We start from the raw sequence: 22,037 nt of genomic DNA, 5'->3' as shown, positions 1-22,037 counted from the left end.
AGCCGAAGGCAGCTGAGGGAACCCATCTGAGCACTTGTAGCAGTAGTCCTTAGTTTTGCATTCTCAGTGAAAGAAAAGGTGAAGGCACTAAATGCTCTTTTGCTGAAAATGCTTGTGTTTTGAGATTTTTTGCATGATGCACCTTCATTTGGTCATGTGTTCAACAACGAGAGTCTATACAACTTTCTTTTCTGGACTTGCACAGAGACAGCCAAAACGTACCATTTGGCCCCCATCATCATTTTTATTTCTGTGTGCTCTGTCGCATTCCCTACCAGGTAAGATTTGAGACATGTCAGCAGTGGACATGTAGTCTAGTTGGAGTCCTCTTAGCAACTGCCCTAGCCCTACACTCCGAAGTGCAGAGTTAAAAGCTACTCTATCGTTTTGTCATGAGCATGGGTTTTAAGATCCTGACTGGACTTCACCCTCCAAATAGAGATCCAGTTTCTCTAAAGAACGTCAGTCAGATGTCCATAATGAGCAAGCCATTTGAACCTGCTGCCACTTGTCAGCTGCTGGTTTTATATGTGAAAAGAGCGAGTGAGCTCCAGATCTGTATGACCATTTCCCAGCCTTTCAGGTAGAAGGGGGCATTTCCTAGAATATATCAAAAGCTTTTGCCAAAGCAAAAGCTCATTTTCTTTTGCAGGGCTCATACTGCTTCAGCCACATGTTGCGTGGCATGGCATGCTCGTGTCTTAAAAGACAGACACATCCATTATGTAGTCGGTGTTGGAGAGGAAAAGAGATGCCAGGTATGGCTTTACCCCCTTTTTTCATGTCTGTGTGGCACGCAGGAGGAGAGGGACCTGAGGTGTGCCACTACAAGTAACTGCTGTCGTAAAAATACTCCAACAAACAGTACTGGGGGAGGAGTACCAGCAGGATAAATGGATAAGGGCATCTTGAAGACAACCAATTGTTGGAGAACAGCTGTAAGTTTTCAATATTACCGCTCTCCCTTGCTCCCATGCAGCAGCTTGTTAGATCTCTCTGGTGATGGCTACCAGCCCCACAGCACAGCTGGTAGAAGAAATAGGACAGATGCTCTCTAAATGACTTCAGTGCAGTTGTCCCAGGCCAACTGAAACCACCACCTCTGCTTTTGGCAGTTTCAGATAAGCACACAGAAAAGAGGGTCCTCATTGATATGAGCGTGCGTGAGCCGTGGGTGCACGCTGACAAGTAGTGAGGGGAAGCAGTGGCATCAGCTGCCACAGCTATAAATTGTCACTGGCTGTGTGTCTGTGCCTTTAGGACTCTTGTCAGGAAGCTGAGCTTATATTAGCTTTTAAAGGTTTTTATTTTATTGGTTTCTTCAGCACTTGAGAAATACCAAAATAAGGAGAAAAAAACCCAGCTTTTCTCAAACCCATATCTAACTGGACCAACACTCTAAGGCTTATTAGAGCAAAACTGGTATTTTGATGTAAAGTTAGCTGGTTGAGAACGTTGATGTGTGTTTGTGAAAAACAAAGTCTAAATTTGAAAATAACAAAATTGCTAACATAAGAAAACAGGGATAGAGAAAGATTTTCAATACAGATCTTCACTTTGTTTCCACTTAGAAGAGAATAGGTGTCTGCATTATGTGGTGCTGTAATATATATTTTACAGACAAATATAAAAAAGACTTCTTGCCTTCCAGGTTTTATAATCACAGTTAGATGAAACACATATCAAAATTTGAAAAGAAGACATTAGTAGAATAAAATGAGCTTGTATTGGTGTGATGTTAGTAATACATACATTTTATTTCTACAGTTTCTAGGTATTCATGAGTGGTCTGTTGGTGTTTTTTTCAGGTCATCATTTGCTTACTCCAATAGGAACAAATTCTTAAATAATATTTTAAAATAGTTTATTAAAAAAGCTGACAAGAACAGAACTGCTATAGCGTACAGAATTAAGTAGAACTTCTGTTAAGAATTATTTTTCTTACTCTGTTTTTCTTTAGTTGCATAGTGTCTTTTGTAATTAGAAACTCAAGTTTGACAATCTAAGTGGTATGAAATATAGGGTCTTTTACGTTTTCTTTCCCATAAGAAAGTAATTGTTAATTTAATGTTTCCGTACTGCTGTTCAGATATGACCCTTCCATGTTTGCAGGTAGGCGGAGGTCAACACGTGAGGAAGGAAGGAATTGCAAAGATGACAAATGTAACTATGTTTGTCTGACTTGCAGCACAACCTCAATGCCAGAGAGATACAGCTGCAAAAAATAACATTTATTATGATATCTGGCATAGCTTTTACCAGTAATTCTCAGGAGCTCTTTAATTTTCCTTTTCCATCACAACCTCATGGTGCAATTACCAAGTTGTGTTGGCAGATAAAGGTATATTAATAAGATAGAAGACAAAAGAAAAGACGGGGGGCCAGGAATGAAGGGGGGAAGGAAACTGACACATGACGGAAGGGCACGACAGCAGGAACCCAGGGCTTGCATCCTGGATACTCAACTGGTATTGAGCCGATTCCAGCAGGATGCGTTTAAGTCATTTGGTCTCTTTGCTGGCCCAATTTCAGTGTGCCCAAAGGGATCCCGGTTACGCTGTATGAAGGCGTGATGGGAAAGCTTGTTGTTCCCAGCCAATCCTGCTGTTCTCTTTTATTGATCTCTCAGGTAAACAGCGCTTAAAAAGAGGTGGCCATCTCACACCATCAGAATTAACCCATTAATTTACTTTTTGGTGGCTTCAACTGTGAACATTTATTCCCGTTTCCAAAATGTTTGTCTCGTGTCCATGTCTGACTTCAGCAGAAGTTCTGAAGAACCCTGTATCACTGCAGTTCTAACTGAAACAGTACAGTTTTCATATTACAGTCTCCTGCTTCAACTTATTTTTTGTGTTTATAAATAATTTATATACAACTAGGGTAGAGACTCATTACAATACACACTAGAAAGAAAAGTTCTCCTTTAGGAAAAGGAGTAAAGAGATAATACACCTTGCAAAGATGAGTGATTTAACATACAGGAGGTACTCAAGTGTTGGGGACAACCAAACAGTTCATTAACTTTTCATCTATTACATTTGACAATGTTATCTATGTGGATTGTCCAATAAGACATTTGTGCTCCAAATACTATAAAATGCAGTCTCACCTCCAAAGGGCTATAAACTCAGCACTGGTGATAGTCAAGTGTGCACAGAAATTGTCCGTTTTATCTCAAAGTTTGATTTCTTTTCCTTGTGTGACTTGACTAACAAAACCATTGCTGTAATTGAAGCTCAGCTAGAGGTCTTGCAATTTTCAGATGTTCTGGTTGTAGTCAGTCTGAATTGTAAGCTATTTGAGTTTAATCCTTTCTCAGACACCCAAACTGTGAATCAAGTCTTTGCTTGAGTTAACATCCAGGCATACATATGTGCAGTATGGAATTTGAACATTCACAGTGGTGCATATTTCCTGGAAAAAATAATGAGATCAGTCAAAATGATACAGGTAGGAAATTATAATGCTGAGTTTTCCTGCTGACCTGTGACAACTCTTTTTCAGTCCAACATCACTCCTTGATTTCCTGACATCCTGAAAAACAGAATCTTACTTAAGCTGCTGTACAGGGAGCACTAAGAGTTTTTACTGTGGACCCTGGATTTTTAAGCTTGCTCCACTGTGGTGTACTACAGACTTTATTTTTCAGGTAGCTTTCCATTGGAAGATTTTGCAAGTGTCATCATTTGCGTTTCTCCCACATCACGTGAGCTTTCTTCGTGATGTGACCTGACAGCACTTGAAATTGATACACTCACTTGTCGTCTCAGTATTTTCATTACAGTTCTCTTGTATCCTTTGCATGCAAAGAAATAGATGAAAGGATCTAGGCAGCAGTTAAAATTCATCAGAAACACGGTATAATGGAGTGACTTCTGGAAAATTTTCTTTTCAGTGCACGAGGGTTCATTCTGCAGCTTCTTAATCATGTGTTTTATGATTGCAACATGATAAGGGGTAAAGCAGATGATGAACACTATAATTACAAATATGATTGTATTGATGGCTTTTTTGTTTATCCCTGATTTTTCAGTCAGTGGATTTTCCTTGGCCGTTTGAAAAAGTTTGCAGCTAATTTGAGAGTAACAAAATAGTATAATCCCCAGGGGAATAAGGTACCCTACTAAACAGGCAGCAAGCAGTATAAATGGTAGATGTGCTATTTTTTCAAAGTTTGGATATTCCATACATGTAGTCCTTTCTTTTTCTTCCTGTGACATTGGTTGTATAAGTAATGGGAAAGTTTGACTAAATACAAGAAACCAGATAAAGACACAAATGCCCTTGGCATATTTAATCCTTCTGATCTTGTATCGGAAGGGGTGGACTACAGCGAAAAACCTGTCAATGCTCAAACATGTCATGAAGTTTACACCTGCGTAGGTGTTGATATAGAACAAGAGAGCGGTTATTCGACATAATGCTTCTCCAAATGGCCAGTGAAATCCCAGGGCGTAGTAGGCTATCCTTGTAGGCAAGGCGATACAGAACAGGAGATCGGAGAAGACGAGATTTGTTGAATAGAGGGTAGTGGAGTTGATCTTCTTTCTGTTTTTAAAAATGACGGTGAGGGCAATGGCATTTCCAAGCACCCCAAGAATTAAGATGGAGCTGTAGAAGACAGACAGTAGTATCCGTGCTGTATCTTTGTGCTCATATAAGTCACAGGTGGAACTGTTTGTCTGAGAAGCTGTGAAAGTGTCCATTTCTGTAACCACTGTTGTTGCAGGAAGCTCAGTAGACCTAACATGAAAAGAAAACCAAAAGGGAACGTTTTGTAATAAACATAGATAAACTTCTTCTGCATAACAACGGCCAACCTCTGTTGCAAAAAGCAAGATTGTAAAAAACTGAAATGAAACTTCATTATGGTGAAATACTTTCCAAACGTCCTTCTGAAAACAAACAAAAAGATGGCTCTTTTTGGCTTTTCTGTTTTCATAGAATGGTTTGGGTTGGAAGGGACCTTTAGAGATCATCTAGTCCAACCCCCCCGCCATGGGCAGGGACACCTTCCACTAGACCAGGTTGCCCAAAGCCCCATCCAACCTGGCCTTGAACACTGCCAGGGATGGGGCATCCACAGCCTCTCTGGGCAACCTGTTCCAGTGCCTCACCACCCTCGCAGTGAAGAATTTCTTCCTTATATCTGATCTAAATCTACCCAGTTTAAGTTTAAAGCCATTACCCCTTGTTCTATCACTACGTGCCCTTGTAAAAAGTCCCTCTCCAGCTTTCTTGTAGGCCCCCTTTAGGTACTGGATCCTAGTTCCTTCTCTCCTGAAAAAAATCAGACAGGAGGCAAAATAATAAACAAGGGATGTAATGTATTTGGAAAGTGAAGTTTATAGATGTTCAGGAGGTGGGAGACTGTTTAAAGCAGTCTGAGGGGAAAAAGGAGTGTGAAGAAACCACGTGTTAAAGGATCGTCATAAGTCCCCAAGAGTCAGACAAGCAGACAAAATCTTTTAAATGTGTTTCAGTTAATTTTTAGGGAATTTTTGTTTCTAACAATTCACGTTGTGATGGTTTAAATCGTTTAGAGAAACTAAATTTTTTCAGTGTTCTTATCATATTGGCATTATAACAATTCAGCTTTTTTTAACAGTAGTTTTAAGAATTGGCTTTTGGAATCTAATTCAAATATTGTTACATAGATAAATTCTTAAGACTACAACTTTAATCACTCTTTAGTGGTGCTGCAAAAGAGAGATAATCCAGCTGAAATATTTTACACATTGTCAGTTTAGCAGATTTTAGAAATTTTTTAACCTGCACAGTCAGAAGTAGCATGGAAGAGCTGCAAAGTGGCAGTGATTTGGGGGACTTAAAAATATAAAAAATTATCTGGTAGAATTTCAGAAACAGAAAGGACCCCATCCTGTTGATACTGCTTCCAGTGCGAAATATTTCTTAGGTGTGTTGTTACCTGACAGTTGCATAGTGTAAGCATAAATGTCAGAAAGGATGGGGCATCTGACATTACTCCTCAGGCAGCTGTTCTGCAAAATGGTGCCTCTTGGAGGCACCATTTATGGATTAAAACAGCAGTCAAAACAAGATTGCTTTTGCTTTAATGCAGAATACTGTCTGGAGATAAAAGCTGTTGTAACCTGAGTTTTAAGTCCATCTGGTACCTTTAATTAAAATGTCTAGGTTAGTTCTGAGGATCTGCCTTTCAACACACAATATTTACAAACAACTGTAGCCTGTTGTACCTTAAAAAAGTCTTTCTGGAAAATATCTCTCAGTTTTAAGGGTTTTAAGCTATGCATTTTAGACAGTATTCATTATCCTTTTATTAACTTGTGAAAGCATTAGAAGGTTAGTATCTTCTTTCAGTTTTGAGGAAATTGTCCTACTTGTTTCAAGTTATTCACAACTAATGTACCTGCAACACATACTGTATTATAAGTCTGATGAGACTTCTGGCTAGGTTAGGAGGGGTGCCTAAGGTTCTCTGTAAACAGTAAACCTGCGGGTAGTGGATGATGTGTATTAGAATACATAAATGAGTTATATTACATATGTTTAAGGAAGAAATTTAGCATCCAGGTAATACAGTAAGTGTATGTTTGCTGTGTTGCACAGGCAGTAGGAAAGACAGGTGAGTGATTTCTGACTGATAGATGTACAATGTTCTGATTGTTAGATACCCGTGAAGTATGTACCATGTGTCAAGATGTGGGAATACTGCATTCAGGGTTGGAAGTCAAATCTGAAGTGGGAGTTTTGTGGTTTGAAACTGGTAAATAGCAAGTCCAGCTGTAGTTCAGACTTAAGAAAGTCTGGAATTTTATGTTAGTTGTATCTGCATCATTCACAGTATCTTGGTGTTAGTGTGTTTGATGATTGATTAATGCAGTAGTTATTACCCTGAGGACAGTTCTGGTATACTTTCCTTCAATTTCATCTTTTCACTTACAGAAGCCTGTAGGGTGGCTCTTGTTTTATATAAGTGTAACAGACTGCTTTTTGCAGAAGATGGCGTGGGTTTTGTGTAGGCACCTGGATAACAGTCAGTGAGGTATTTTGTTTTCTTTCTCTTATTGAAGTGCTTCTGATTACTCGTTCACCCTCCCAGCATGACATCTATCTTGCACTCATCTCTTCCGTGAAATTTAGGTAAAATCATTTCTTAAACATAAGTAAGGAAGAATAATCTAAGATTTATGATAAACAGTTCTATTGCAGTAGCTAGCTACAGCATATCACTGCATAATTTTATTTTCACTGTAAAGTTGTAACAGTTTTGGTTCATAAATGATGTGCATAATTGTCAAGTCCGTTCATTTGTCATTCTATAAATGTTTGTAAAATGTAGACTATCTATTATACAAACACATTTAACTGTGGTTTAGGAAAAATTCCATAATTTCAGTGAAATACTTTTTTAATATTAAGAGTAGAATTTCCTAAAATGCACGTTACCTAATTCTGTGCTATGAAGTCGGATCTTTAATTCATCCAGAATACATTCTATCCAGAATCTAATAAATTCATCTAGAACTTGTTGCTCAAAATAGGAAGTTCACCCTCGCATAAAACCACAGCTATATTGAGAAGTAGTCCTAGCTGAGAGAGAGTTTGTGTCTATCCATGGTGCTAGCATGGGTATACGTGGGGAGCAGTTCCATGGCAGGACAAACTGGCCACAACCAGATGAGAAGAAAGCTGGAGGACCACAGCTCATGGGCCTTCCAGGGCAGCGTGCACGTCAGCTAAGCTGTGCTCCTTGACAGAGGATGTCCGCAGGCTCTTCTGCCTGCTGTGGGAATCAGCCCTGGGTGGGGAAAGTGTTCTTTTTGATCCTCTGTTATCCCCCAAATATTTTGGCTGTTAATGTAGGGAGCACATTTTATCATACTCTACATGAGTGTTAGTATTTTCTCTATAGGTAGGTATGTATGGGGATTTTTGAGCGGTCACTATGGTGTCTAGGTGCTATATTACCTGAATATATTTCATTTAAAAAAAACAAACAACTGCGATACTGTATCTGGTTTGGGGCCCAAACAGATGATGAAGTTGCTACCATCAAGTTTATGCACATCACCTGAGCTATGGTAACTTCTTTGTACATCTGAGCTCTTACTGTTGTTGGATGAACTCCATTCACCTCTGCAGGTATTTCACCTATTCTTGTCGATCTTGAAGAGGGCTGCATTTAAAAAGACACTTTCTTCCTAAAAGGTGTCTGGACTATTAAGGAAGACAAGACTTCTTTTTTAATCCTATTCCTTGTGTCAGGTTGCTCTTTATTTCTTGGCAGCAGTCCTTAGTGATCAATTTATTATGCATACAAAGCATATGACATCCTCCACAGAATGCATCTGAAAAAACAGCAACAGGCCCATTTTGCATACTTTTTGTGTGTTTTGCATTCTTGGAGCAAAAATGAAGAATGTTACCTCCTTATTGCTGCAAACCTCAGACTAGCAGGACTTAATTCTTACTGATTTTAATGAGCTGTGTGTCTGAATACCTTATGAGAACATGGCCATTTACTGTCCCAAATTCAGATGCACCATTGAAGCTACCCTCTAGAATCGCTACCAAAATGTTTGCTCCTCTAGGTTGTTGGATTAAATACCCTTCCTCAGTGGCTTTCTGAGTTTATTAATGATACTATTTTGAAGCATATACCTGAAAAAAAGATAACATTAATTTACCTTACCAATTTAATAATTTTAGAAAACATTGTCACATTTTTTTGTCATAGAGGTACATGCAAAATTTTAAGGCATAAAGTATTTAAAATTCCTGTCTTTATATTGGTATTGTAAAGAAGATTGTTCAGGTTTTTATGTTTTCTGAGTCTGCAGACACATGATGCTCAGTGACACAGACCACTTACTCTTTTAATGGGACCTCCTGTATAATCCAGGTTATGTTATTATTTTAGTTATTTGTTATGGATTCCACTAACTTTTCATTTAAAGCATATTTTCTAAAATGCTGTTTGGTCTTGATTTGGAGAACCAAAGAGAAAGCAAATTAGCCATTTGTACTGTAGTTTTTGGTCAGTCAACCTCCCTGTTAAAAAATGTGGCTGTGTCTTGTTTAAACTTCTCTAAAACTAATCTGCAGTTGCTGTTTTTATTGAGCCTTTCCCCTTTACACAATCTCACGGTTTTGGCAATTCAAGGTGAAGTTCTCAAATGTCTCATCACAAGGCAAAATAATCCCGTGACGCCTGTTCTAACCTCAGCTTAGTCCCACACAGGAAATGGGGTTCCAGGTGCCTCTTGGTACTGGTGTACCTGGAAACATACTCACCCCTACGGCCCTGCTTTTTCTGCTCGGTTGATTAGGTATCCGAGATAGAGTTGTGTGGCATTGCACTGGAAGCTTGTGAAGTGAGTTCGCTGTGATCCTGGAGTACTTCTCAGATTCACTGTCTCCTAGGATATCTCCAGTCTAGGGGCATGACCATTGCTCTCTGCTTCTAGCTGGGAGGACCTTACGCCTGGGAGAGTTTAAAATTAATTTTAATGTTATGTCCAGGCTTACGACCAGTGCGGGTTGTTCTTTATTGTTCTCTCACTTGCTGTTTTTAAGTCTTAGCATTGTATTTGCTTTCTGACCACCAATGGAAAAAAAATATTTTCTTTAGCCAATTACTTGATGAGATTTGTTAGCTAGCCAGCTTTTGGTCTGTTCTGTGTTCTCTCTTGATATTTGATAGCAATAGTATCCACTCGGGGAAGAAAAAACACAGTACCATGTCAAGCTGCTTACAAAATCTAGCATGTCTGAAATCTGTGCAGGTGCCTTTTTAAGCCAATTTTGTAATCTCATCAAAGAAGGAATATAAGTTGTTTTAGGAGACTGGTTTTCTGTGAAAACATTTGACTAGCATCATTCATTCATTTTACATTTATACTGCAGTATACAAAAGCCCAGCTCAGAGCAGAGTCCCCACTGCAAAAGGTGTTTGTCGAACAGAATGGTGGCTCCAGTCTGGAAGTGCTACATAATCCAAAGCCCTGGTTCATAAAGATGTTCATGTATGATAAGCTTTATATGTAGTATCATAATGTTACATACTTTTAACTATTAACAAGCATAGACTTAAATGATGAGCCAGCAATTGCAGTGTTGCAACCTTAGATTACATGGGTTTGGACTATGTGCAAGCAGTGATAAAGGCTCTCTATGCAAAATGAGTTTTCTTCTTGTTCTCATCTCCTGCTTTTGCTGAAGGAGCACCATCTGTCTTTTCAGCAGAACAGGGAACATGTAGAAGGCTGTAACTGTGTACTGTAATCTAATGTGTGATTTGTCTGTCTCTCGTCATAATTTTCATTCTTTGGAGAAGAATCCCTGGTCCATCTGTCCAGTAGCTAATTTAAGAAGGATACTAATTAAATTCTTGGAAAGGCACAGCAGATCATTAGAAAGATCTCTCCTGGCTCTATACATAGTATGGTTTAGTCACTTTGAGATGGACAATATTTCTTTAACAAACAGTATTGGGGAATAATGTTGTTTATGTACGCATAAAGAGTGTAAATGATTTAAAAGGAATGGTTGGGAAAGAGATTTCTCTTTCCCTGCAGTGCCTGACCTGAGGATTTACTAAGCTTGCAATCCTCTGTAGGTGTTAAGCTGTCTAAGTCTTACAGTTTCAAAACAGTAGAAGATGGGAAATATGCAGTGCTGTGGTTATGTAGGTTTAATTTTTACCTTTATCTCTAAAATTAATTGTTTTCTGTTGACCAGTCATACTAACTGTTTGAATTTCTAATTTACCGTACAAGTGATCTTCATTGCAGAGTGTTTTCTCAGAGAAAAAGGTTTGATTCAACTAAGTTATATATGTTAAAAAGTGTGCATGCTAAGTTGCGTAGTAGAACACACTGTTAGTATAGAAAGAACATATACCTAAGGTACCTATATCTAGGTGTATGTATTGGCAGCTTGGGAGCTGCATGTGGTTTAATAAAAGCTGAGGCAAGAGGCAGGCGTGTCCTAAAGCTTCCTGTTCCTTTCTAATACTTTAATACTCATACACTTCTAGTGCATTATGTTAATTTATCTTTTTTCAAAAGCTGTTGAGTTTTGTGTCCTAAATGACAACGAGTAGGCCTAATGACCTGAAGACTGAATTCCCCAGGTCACAACCCACAGCTAATTTTGGTGGGAGAGTTTCCAGGCTAGTGCTTTTATTCTTCCTTGGTATAGACCCAAATTCGTTGGAGTACTAAAGCCAAATGTGTAAGCCACGTGTCAGAGAATCCAAAGTATGCCTTTCATGAATGAAATTGTCTTAATGATGGCTGTGAAGAATTATAATATTCTTTAAGTGCTTAACAAAATTTGCAGATGCATACGCTGTGGGTGGGATCTTTATGGTCCTGCTTTTATCTATTACTATAGATTTTAAAAAGTTGTATGACAGTTACTTTTGGCGCTTAAAAATAGTAGCAGCTACAGTAAGCAAAATGGAAATAAAGAAGTTGAGTTGAAATGCTGCATAACTAGTTAAAAAGTGGAAGTCATTTGAAGTGTACATGTCTTGCTGTTATCTGTTAGATCTCTGTTTCCAAATGTGATCCGTCCTATGAAAAGTGTGAGAACTAACATAAATCATCTCTGCCAAAGATGCATGTTAATGTGAAGAGCTGTGCTGATGCAGAGATGATTATCCTTCCTTTGGTTTACTTGCCTAAGTATACTGAATGTAAAAAGGAGAGAGCCTAAAATGTAGCAACTAAACAAAATAAAAAGCTGAGCCGCTGACAATTACATTCCTACAAGCAGAAGAAAAAAGGGGTCAAATAATTATTTGTATTTTAGTACTAGAAAACATGCACACCTTTCATATGACCTGTACAGGTACAGTTTTTAATTTTAGGGATTACAACTTCAGAACTCTAGCTTAAATTCATTATTCATTACATGGATACAGATTCCTCAATTTTTCAAACAGAAAGGGACGAGATTTGAGCTTTTAAAGACTAATTGCCAGGTAATTTTTCAGTTCCCTCATCTCTTCAGGAGGAGCCATGAAAATGTTAGACAGATCTCTTGTATTCTGTGCTCAAAGGCATGCATGCCGTCTCTGTTTTTTAAGATAAATAATAGTTGAGTTATTGTCTGTTGAACAGTCTATCTTGTTTTGCCAGTATAATGGGAAAAATGGATCCTTTTTAATTGGGAAGATGTATAAAAATCGTACCACTTTTTAATATTTCTTCAGCTTTGTGGCATGAAGATCAGTAATAAGGAGAAAGACATTTGGTGATTGTGATTCAGAAAAAGAATTCCTTCTGAAAACTTTGAAAGAAATGCGTGTCAGAAGGTAAAAGAGGAATTAGCTTGTAAAACTTTGAATTCTTAAAATATACTGTTGCAATATTTAGGCGTGAGAAGAGTGACTGAGGAGTTCTTGAGCTGATAGTAAAGGCTGTTTCATAGGCAAGAAGCACATGTGATAGAGCAAGCTATGCATTCATGACCATAGTATGGATTTGTTTAAGGCTGCAAGGTTCGGTGAATGACTTAAGATGCTTCCCTTACTATTTGTACATTCGTTATTTCTGCATTAGCATAATTTAAATTACTATTGCTAAAAAAATTTGATACTGTATTAGCTTATCCAGTGTTTCCCTGTGATTGCCGAAAGGCTGTGTTATAAAAAAGGACTTGAAATAACTTGTTGATGCTGTGGGTCAACAGATCCTTTAAATAAAAATTAACTGGCAGCATATTAATGTGTAAACATAAAATATCACAGAATTTCTTCCACGAGCCTTGTCTCCCATCCAAAGATCATTTATCCTTCCTACCACATGAAAATATTCAGTATAGTGCAAAAAAGAAATAATCTTTCTGGAATTGTTTGCTGTTGTTCAGTGAAAAATCTTTAAAAGTTAATTCTTTTCTGTACTTACATATCTGTAGCTTCTTGGATCCTTTGAGCAGTTAAGGGCATTAGCAGGATGGCTTGACTGCGAAAGTTTACCCTTGCACATTGTTTTCAAGACTGATGACGTGAGTTTCTTGTGGGAGGGGTAGGTTTTTTTCAAGTGCTTAAAAAAAAAACGTTGTTTGTATGCTGGTCTCGATTTGCTGCCTACTGTTTTATGGGATGTGAAAGCATCTATTTTTAATCCTTTTACAATTAGTCTGTTCAAAGAGAGTAATTAGAAACAACCCTCCTGCCTCCCCCCTGAAGTTACGCATTACTGACTTTCTTAGAAGGGACTTTACCCCGAGGTTTGCTTGACTAACTGTTGACCAACTAAAATCCCTGAGTGAAAAACTTTGTTTATATGCCATGTGCATTTAAAAATAACTTAAATTTAGTTTGTAGCAAAGAACTGTATGATCGATACATGCTTTAAAACTGCTTCTTAGTGATCAAATCTGACAGAGCACAAGCAAACCTCAGAACTGAGGCATACTGAGATACTGTGTAAAAACAGACATCTCGACAGCCTGTGTACATTCCCAGCACTGTTTTAGTATCATAATGATGAGGCTTTACAGAAATGCCCTTTGAAAATATGTAAGGGAGTTGAAGAGCTCTGGTGGTTTGAGAGATTAATGAGGATGTGTGCCTTTGTAAGCCATTTATGGCATTCTGAGCAAGGATAATAGTAATAATAATACACATGTAAGGTAAACACATTAAAGATAAAGAGCTTTTAAAACACATATCTGATTCCCCTAAAATGATATTGATAAGAATAGGCGGCTAGGGAATAGGAAAGGAATGGGATGTCAAATTGTGAGGTAACCCGTTGTTACCTGGAATAACATTGTTTCTGGGCAAAGAACGTTGATCTAAGAGTTAAATTGTGTGTTTGTTAAGAGGGTTTTGGAGATCAGAGATAGATGGAAAACCCTGTCGTTTGCTGTTAGAGGCTGTGGTTGAGAGTTACCTGGGATTTTCCCCCAGAACTCATACTGATCGTTCATGACTGCAAAGGACTATTTATCTTTAAAGTGGCCTCATTTAGTGGCCTGATTTTAAAGAACCAGCAAGTAGGCATGATGATGTGTCCAACCCATGGTGGGTAGAATGCCTCTTTGCAAACGGTAGGGCTGTGTTCACGGTATAAACCTTTGCTGACGTTGTAGTGTTGGAGATGTGCAGACATATGATCTCAACTAGCATGTCCATCTCATCAGAAAGCCTAAAGTCAATGCAGATCTAATGACACAAAGTTAAACTTTACTAAATGTACCTTGTCTTACGGAAAATGTTTTTGCTATAGCAGAACGAAGTAGAGCCTTGTGAGCTAGTTTTGTGCCTACTTGGAGCATTTAGTTGGCACTGTACACTGATTTTTCTGGTGCCGAACTCCCAGTGCAGACATGGCTTGATTCCCCTTAGATGCCAGGGAGCTGAAGGGCTCAATCTAGGGCTTTCAGCTCCTCAGTTTTTATGGGGCATTTATCTTTTAACATGAGATTCAGAAAATCTTTGAGAGTACTTACTGGTCTTATTCTGGTTTTTTTTCCTTTCTTGTTTTTGAATTATTTTTTAATTATTCAGCTTCATCACAGAGTAGAATCTCTTTAAATGATGTAAAGAGAATTAAAGACTATTTAAAGGGAAATTGCACAGGGTGCTTGCTTCATATGTACACAAAGTTATACTGCAATGTGGTTCCCTGTCCAGCAGCAAAAATATGTAGTAGAAATGGGAAATCTTGAGATACACAGGCATGTGGTAGTCTTTGCTCAAGGGCTGACATTAGTACCACTGCTTCATATTAAAGGAAATGTTTATTTCAGTATAGTCTTACCATTATAAAATAATGCCAATATGTGTTTCCTGCTCCGATCTGATAAAATATTGTCTTCCTTTGATTAAGATACATTACTAGATTGTACCCGTTGAGTCACACTGATGTATTAGCTACCAATCCAGCCTAGCATGATGTGATGTTAATTGCTTGAGCTAAATGATAGAGGTTGCATTCTTTCCCTTGCTATTTATCCTTCTAGCTATTTGTTTTCTGTTCTTGCACAGCTGCTGTTTCTCCAATATCTGTTTGACTGTCCCGGGATTTGAACATTTAAACCGAGAAATTATGTGCTTCAAAAAGCGTGATATATGTTTGGTTTTACTGTTTGTGTGCAAAAGCTTACTGTTTTGCTTTTGGCATGCAAGGAGAGAAACGTGTAAATTAATATACTAATTTGTTACTTTCAGAGGTGGTGACATCAAAGGAGTGCAGTTAATATTTTGACCAGTGTGTTGTGATGCCTGTGATGATTTATTTTCTGTCTGCTTGCTTAGTCCCTACTCTATTTGAGCAGTTTACAAATGGTACTGGATTTAACTTTACAATTCCATATCTAGTGAGCTACTACCCAAGGTAAGAAATGACTTCTGAATTACACAGGGTGTTTATGGATCAACCAGAAAATGAATCCAGCCAGCCTGTTTCTTAACTGCAAAACTGCCTTTCCTTCTAAAAGTAACTCCTTTTGTGTTCTGGGAGACGTGTCAGGTGTCTAGAACTAACCTGTAGCTGAATTCTGTGGTTTTTTGAGGACAAACATGATTTCTCAAGTGACTTGAGTTAGAGGAACAGTAAATGATGACTCACCAGTGAGTCATAGTAACTCTGTGGAGGCCAAATAAAATGTGTTAGGTTAATCTAGATGAAGAAGAAGAAATTAAGCACCCAAGTCTAAATGAATTTAGGACACTAAAAATTTCAATACAGCCGTTAAACTGCACCTCCTCAACAAAATAAAATACTCTGGCATCTAAATCCCTTCAACGTTTCTTCACACCTTCATGTCTTCTGCCTAGCTGCCAGATTTAGCCGAGTCTAGGATTCACTGGGAGCCCCTGCCTTTTAGAAAGGTGCAAGCTCCTCTCTCTTGCTAAACTCAAACTCTGGTTTGGTTAATAGGATCAGTCATGAAAGCAAAGCTACCTGGTAAGCTCTCACTATCAATCACTTGCTGCAGACATCTGATGCAGAGCAGCAGCTGTCAGTGGGTAAGCATGGATAACTAACTCTGTAACACCTAGCTGACATTAATAACTTATCAGTTAAGGGTAAATAGTTGTCCCTGTGATACTGTACTCATTTGTGGCACAGGATTTGGCCAGCCATTCCTATACCGCTCCATCGGTTTCGTCCATATCTCCATACTTTGGCCTTCCCATGAATGGCAGCATGCTAATCATATTTAAATAAAGGACAGGGGCCTTGATTTAAAAAATAAAAATAAACATTATCTTCACAGTGGTGTACCTGAATAATTCTTTGATGGTCTGCAGTAATTGCTTCCCTGAGGGCAGTACATTGTGAATGCCTAACTGAAGAAGTTTTATGTTGTGTATTGCAGCAGCCTGGTAGATTAGAAATGGTCAGGTACTGTAAGTCAGCTTTGCACAACAGAGGTTGAGGGGAGATAGGATTAACTGATCTTTTTAGAAAAAGCTAAAGAATAATGATTACATATGTTAGCATCTTATTAATGAGGAATAAATTAAAACTGAAATTGGAAGAAAGATTCTAGTAAGCAGAAGAGGAAAGGTCTATATTAGCTCACCAATGGGAAGGGAACTTGAAACTGGTTTACAATGGAGCTGAGCAGTTTACAAAGTAAATTGTTGGATGGTCTTGGCATTAAAAAATAAATGCTACGATTTTAGGAGAGGTGGGTGCCTGACTGCTGTCTTCATGAAGGGATTGTAAAGCATTTGGTTGGTTGGTCGGTCTCATATTTTAATGAACCTGAAGTTGCAGTAATTCTGCTGAGATATCTGTGGACGGGAGGAACCTTTATTTTCCCCTCAAGATGCACAACTTCAAATTTTGTCTTGGTTGGTTTTGGGGTTTTTTCTGCTTTCTTCCTGCATTCCTGTGAAATACTGGCAGTTAGATACATGAGTATTGGGTAACGTACCCTAATGCTTTTGCTGGTATTGAGAGGCCTCAGGCACTGGGATGTCCTGCTCCCCTGTAGTGGAAGGGTTGGGTGCAATAAATGGTTCCTTTGAGTCCTGGGCTCCATCAGGCAGAGGATCCCAACTATCAAGGGTGGTCATATTCCAGGGAGCTACCTCATTTTAAGGAACGTTGCTAAGAATGTTTAACATTTTCAGAATGAACGCTGGCACCTTAAGTGTAATATGTCAGTGTCTGGACAGTCTATAGGAACACAGAGGACTGAAGTAACTTAGTAACTTCATAATTACATAAGTACATATTACATAATATACGTAATTACAAGCACACTGTTTACGTGCTCTGTATTATCTGCAGCTGCTTTTATAACTGATATTTTTAGTTCCCCCCAAAATACGTGGTTGTGAATTTGTCACGTTAATGTTTTTATGAAGAACTTAAATGAAGAAAAATACAGCACCACAGTTAGTAAGTGTAGTGACTCATTCTGAATAAAATAACAGGTTATTTCTGCAAGTTTAATCCCGCAGAACTTCCATTAACAACAGCAGATATTTTTGCAGAAGTAACATTTAGCTTTCTACCTGTTTGTTCATACATTTTAGAACCATTTTTTCTGTATTTTGTGCATATATTCACCATTTTAAGATTCAAGTAGCGTGTTTCTCTTATGAGAAGTACTTGCCCCTGATTCTTTCTTCTCTGCCAGTAGTTTCTACGTCTCTGGTTTATTTTTTTCAAGGTTATTGTTTCTTCAAGTTGTTGGTTTTTTTTTTTTTTCTCTGCAAAACCAATCTCATCACTTCATACGATGTAGAATGTTCCCATCTGGTCTGCTGTGTTTCTTTTTCACTGCAAATGTTGAAATTTAACATGCTCTTTGAAATGAGGATATAATTGTTGTAGAGCCTGCTATTACAGTACACCTTTGGGATGGATATGGTGTCCATATAGAGTGTTCCAACTCTAGAATTTAATCTTTTGGGTTTTAGAGCTTTCTGTTTTGTTTGAAAATTTTATTTTCTAACTCATGACTGAAATTAACTTCCTGAACATGAAGTGGGCATAAACTCAGTTTAGAGTCAGCATGCATTTGTGTATATGGCCTTTCTTTGCACACAGACATCTCAAGTTTCTAGTAGAAGTTAATCATGGCACTTGAAATGTTCCTGATGTTCCTGATATTCTCATAAAATAATAAACAAAGGGCTGGGACAAAGGTCTCTGGAATAGGAGAGAAAGTATGGGAAAGTAGAGGAAAGGAGCTTAAAAAGGATGAGGGGAAAAGCAAAAATAAGAGGAAAAGAGTGAAGTGAAGGAAAAGAGAGAATTGAAGTAGTCCTTCAATAAGAGTATATTCTCCACTTGTAGATGTTTAATCTGACTGTATGTTACCAAACAATTAATTAACATAATTAAAAGAACCAGCCCTTTTATTTGCAGTACATGGATGGATGTTTGTACCTGCCTACTGAAATACAGGAACAGAAATTCCTCCGATGATCATGAGCTTTGGGAACAGGGCTTTGATTATTCACAGAAGAATAGAGTAGCTTAGGTTTGGCAGGGCCACTGGCAGTCATCCAGTTCAGCCCTGGGTTCAAAGCATGTCCAACAAGAACAGGTTACTTAGGGCTGTGTGTCCAGCCTGTATCTTTGAGGATGGAGAGTCTAGCTCCGGGCAACCTGCTACAGTACTGGACCATTATTACCCGCAGCTGGATTTGTTCCAGTATATCAATGCCTTTCTTGAAGCCAGGAGCCCAAAAGTGGACACCATGATTCAGGTTCAGGCTCAGAAGTGCTGAGCAATCACTTCTCTTGGCCTGGTGACTACGCGCTTGGTAATGCAGTCCTGTGTGCGATTGACCTTTCCTGCGAGGGCGAACTGCTGATTAACGTTCAAAGGATTCTCTAGCTCCTTGTCTGCAAATCTGTTTTCTAGCCAGTCTATGCTGTTGCACAGGGTTATTCCAAGGCAGGTGGAAGACTCCGCAGTTAGTTTTGTTGAACTCCGTCAGGTTCCCGTCAGCCCGTTTCTCCAGCCCATCAAGGAAGAGCTGAATGAGGCCCTGCTCTCCCAAGTGTTGACTGCTCCCTCCAACTTGATGTCATTCACCAACTTGCTGAGGCTGCACTCTGTCCCATCATCCAGCTTGTTAATAAAGACAGTAAATAGTGTTGGCCCCAGTGTGAATCCCTGAGGGAAGCTGCTGGTAACTGGTTGCCGCTTGGGCTTTGTACTGCTGGCCAGAAGCCTTTGAGTCCAGCAGTGCACCCAGTTTCCCTCAAATCTGCTTATCCAGTCCATATCTCCCCAGTTTTTCTTCATGGACGCAAGAGGAGGCTGAGTCAGAGGCCATCCTAAAGGCAGAGCGTACAACATTCGCTGCCTTCCCCTTCCTTGTCCACAGCGCCAGAGTCACCCTTGGTAAATCCATACGGGATATTAGCAATCTCTCCGTCGTGTGGCTGGCAATGGCTTCTAGGAGATTTGCTCTATAACTTTCCCAGGGACAGAAGTGAGGCTCGTAGCTACCTGAATCCTCTTCTTGCCCTCGTTGAAGATGGGTGTGACATTTGCATTTTTCCAGTCATCGGGAACCTGCCCTGATCGACATGATGTTTCGGTGATGATAACATGGGCCATGTCCCTCAGCGCCCTGAGTTACATCCCATCTGGTCCCGTTGACTCCAGTATGGCCAGCTGGGCTCAAGAGCTTCCTAACTGTCTTCCTTTAGGGCAGGTGTTGCTCCAGTCTCGCAGGAGCCTTGGGGAACTGGGAGGGCAAAACTAACCAGGGAAAATTGAGGTGAACAAGGCATCAAGTGCCTTGGCTTTTTTCATGTCCTTTGTCACTAGGTCCCTTTTTCCACCGGGCAATGGGTCCACGTTTTCCATAGCTGTCCTTTTGTTGTCCCTTACTATGTCAGTCATATTCTAGTATTGTTACGTAGGTAACTCCTCTGACAGACTTGTAGATAAGCAGCATCTCCTTATAGATATTCTAAAACAAGGCATGAGTGATGTATAGAAAATTCTGAAGGTAACAGAAAAGATTAATTGAAATTTTCAAGGTAAAAGTGCAGAATTACATAATGAAGGTTGAGGGCAAAAGTTTAAAATTAATCAGAATAAATTTTCACACACTGGAGTCAATTGTACAAATGAGTTTCACAAAATATTTTGAAGGGCACTAGTTTTGACATTTTAAAAAATGATTCCTGAATGAGTATTTGTGTAATACCTATTTATACTTGATGTGAATTCTGTCTAAAAAAACCCACCTGATGTCTTTGGAGGCATATGTCTGTGGTGCCTACGAACTTACTGTTTTAGGAGAAAAGGTCCATCACTAGGTTTCCTGTAGCTCTTCTAGATTTTCAGATACTGAGCAGTGTCAGACACTGGACTTTGAATTACACACTTCACTACCCTCGACTGGGGTGGTGTTTTCTGTGGTCTCTGTTTATATTAATGGTGAATATTAACATTTAAGGAACCTTTCAACATTCTCTAATCTCTTTTTAAAATGCACTTGCAGTCATGGGAAATTCCTTTTTGTACTTTCCCATCTTACGATTGAGTGCACTCTTGCATGTGAAATCTCTGTTTCTGAGTCACTATTTATTGCAGGAGGAATAAAACCTGAAAAGCACACCACAGTTCTGGTACTCCCTCAGGTCATTTGGTAAAAGTAGAAAGAAATAATTTAAAATTACTTTTCTAAGAAGGGAAAAGATCTTTTTTCTTTGTTTTTCATCTCTCTTCACTTATAAAATCTGATTCACTTCAGTGAATATTGTCTACAATGGAAGCACTTCTGATGAATTATTTTTCTATGTGGCACCCTTATAGCTCTGCCTATAGACTCCTACAACTTAAATAATTTAAATTTATTTTAAGAATGTGTTGTGTGTGTTTATACAGGTGTTTTCTGTGTATATAAGAAGGATTATATGCAAAATTGAACATTTTTCAGTAGTTCCTGAGTTAGCATTCTCTATACATTCAAGTGCATCTGACTGTGTGTTAAACGGATGGTGCTAAAAATGTTCCTATAATTAAGCTGTAGTTAAGTCCTCAGAGAGGAAGCTTTTCAGCAAGCTGAACTTCAAATATAACAAAATTATAACAAAATGCTTTTAAGCCACAGCCCATTAAATGAGTAAAAATAATATTTGAAGGGGTTTTTTTCATAGCTGTGGGTGTTGCATTTGGCAGTTATTCAGGAAATGTAAGTTTTGATATTCAGACCGTCATTTCATATAGTATTATTCCTACCAGTAGTTCCTCCAGAAGGGTAATGTATTTTTGAGTGAACACTTCAAGTTATTTAGGTCCTGGTTTGTGCTATTTGCAGAATTCCCGCTAAGATCCCTCTCATGTAAAGGCCTGTGGAAACTGCAACTCTTGAAAGTTTTGATAAGCTGGTGAGCAGTGACAGATTACCCCGTGCAGCATCCCACACCTCTCGGACACAAGACAGCACAGAACCACGGGCAAGGATTCAGCTGGGGCAGATGTGCACCTGAAGCGACCTTTTTTTGTTCCCCTTCTCTATCCTAGGAAGTGTTTTTGTTCTACAATCTCCCCCATTCATGCCTTTGGCATTGGTTCTGCTGTGGTCTCTCGTGTTGTCATTAATACATCGTTCAGTTTTCTGGGTGTTTTATTGTGAGGAGCGCAGGTTTTGTATCTGGGTGTATGGATGAGATGCGCTAGTTTATGTTCGCAAGTCCAATCTAGGTATCTGGTCATTGTAAAAGGTGCTTGAGTCTTAAATTTCTGAAACTGCTTCCAGTGAGGGTTTAGAAACTTAATAAACATCTTGTGCTGTGATTAAGGTGAGGACCCTAAAGAAAGTTAGTTATTTGTAGGGCCTTAGAAGTCACTGGCATAGGGAAGTTAAATCAAACTGTTGATATTCCCATCTTAGATACTACAGTCTATTGGCAATCCTGTAACACCTCAAGCCTGGGCAAATAATAGGAGCTTTATTTCATAAGTGAAGTCGTTTCCATAACCTTTGGGAAAGGTATAATCCTCACCATTTGTCCATTTGAATCAAAGAGGTTTTGTTCTGATGCAGGAGACTACTGCTGTTCTTTGTGTGCTGTGTTTCATAGAAAGTCTGCTAT

The 22,037-nt window shown here is 38.8% G+C and overlaps 2 protein-coding genes across 3 annotated transcripts in view; one reads left to right on the top strand and one right to left on the bottom strand.

Annotated features, from left to right (window-relative positions):
• UBAC2 (UBA domain containing 2) overlaps positions 1-22,037 on the top strand; it is a 106,289-nt gene that overhangs the window by 44,608 nt on the left and 39,644 nt on the right. The window lies entirely within an intron of this gene.
• Positions 1,288-13,008, bottom strand: LOC115350738 (G-protein coupled receptor 183-like). Of its 2 annotated transcripts, XM_030036665.2 has the most exons (3): positions 12,903-12,984; positions 9,283-9,472; positions 1,288-4,746 (listed from the first exon to the last, which is right to left on the bottom strand). In XM_030036665.2, the coding sequence occupies exon 3, from the start codon at positions 4,707-4,709 to the stop codon at positions 3,642-3,644; it is 1,068 nt and encodes a 355-aa protein (XP_029892525.1). In that variant the 5' UTR covers positions 4,710-4,746; positions 9,283-9,472; positions 12,903-12,984; the 3' UTR covers positions 1,288-3,641. The 2 variants fall into 2 exon arrangements, with proteins under 2 accessions (XP_029892525.1, XP_029892524.1); XM_030036664.1 differs by lacking the exon at positions 9,283-9,472 and having other exon boundaries at positions 12,903-13,008.

Source organism: Aquila chrysaetos, chromosome 14 (genome assembly GCF_900496995.4).
Source record: "Aquila chrysaetos chrysaetos chromosome 14, bAquChr1.4, whole genome shotgun sequence".
NCBI lineage: Eukaryota > Metazoa > Chordata > Aves > Accipitriformes > Accipitridae > Aquila > Aquila chrysaetos.
The sequence above is the reverse complement of the archived record's forward strand: the minus strand, read 5'-3'. Positions and strand labels throughout refer to the sequence as shown.

Coding starts and splice junctions, on each gene's coding strand:
- LOC115350738 (XM_030036664.1), bottom strand. CDS start 12,943: ATGCCCTTAACTGCTCAAAGGATCCAAGAAGCTACAGATAT. Junction 4,747..12,902: donor ATCCAAGAAGCTACAGATAT/GTAAGTACAGAA, acceptor TTTTCATGTTAG/GTCTACTGAGCTTCCTGCAA.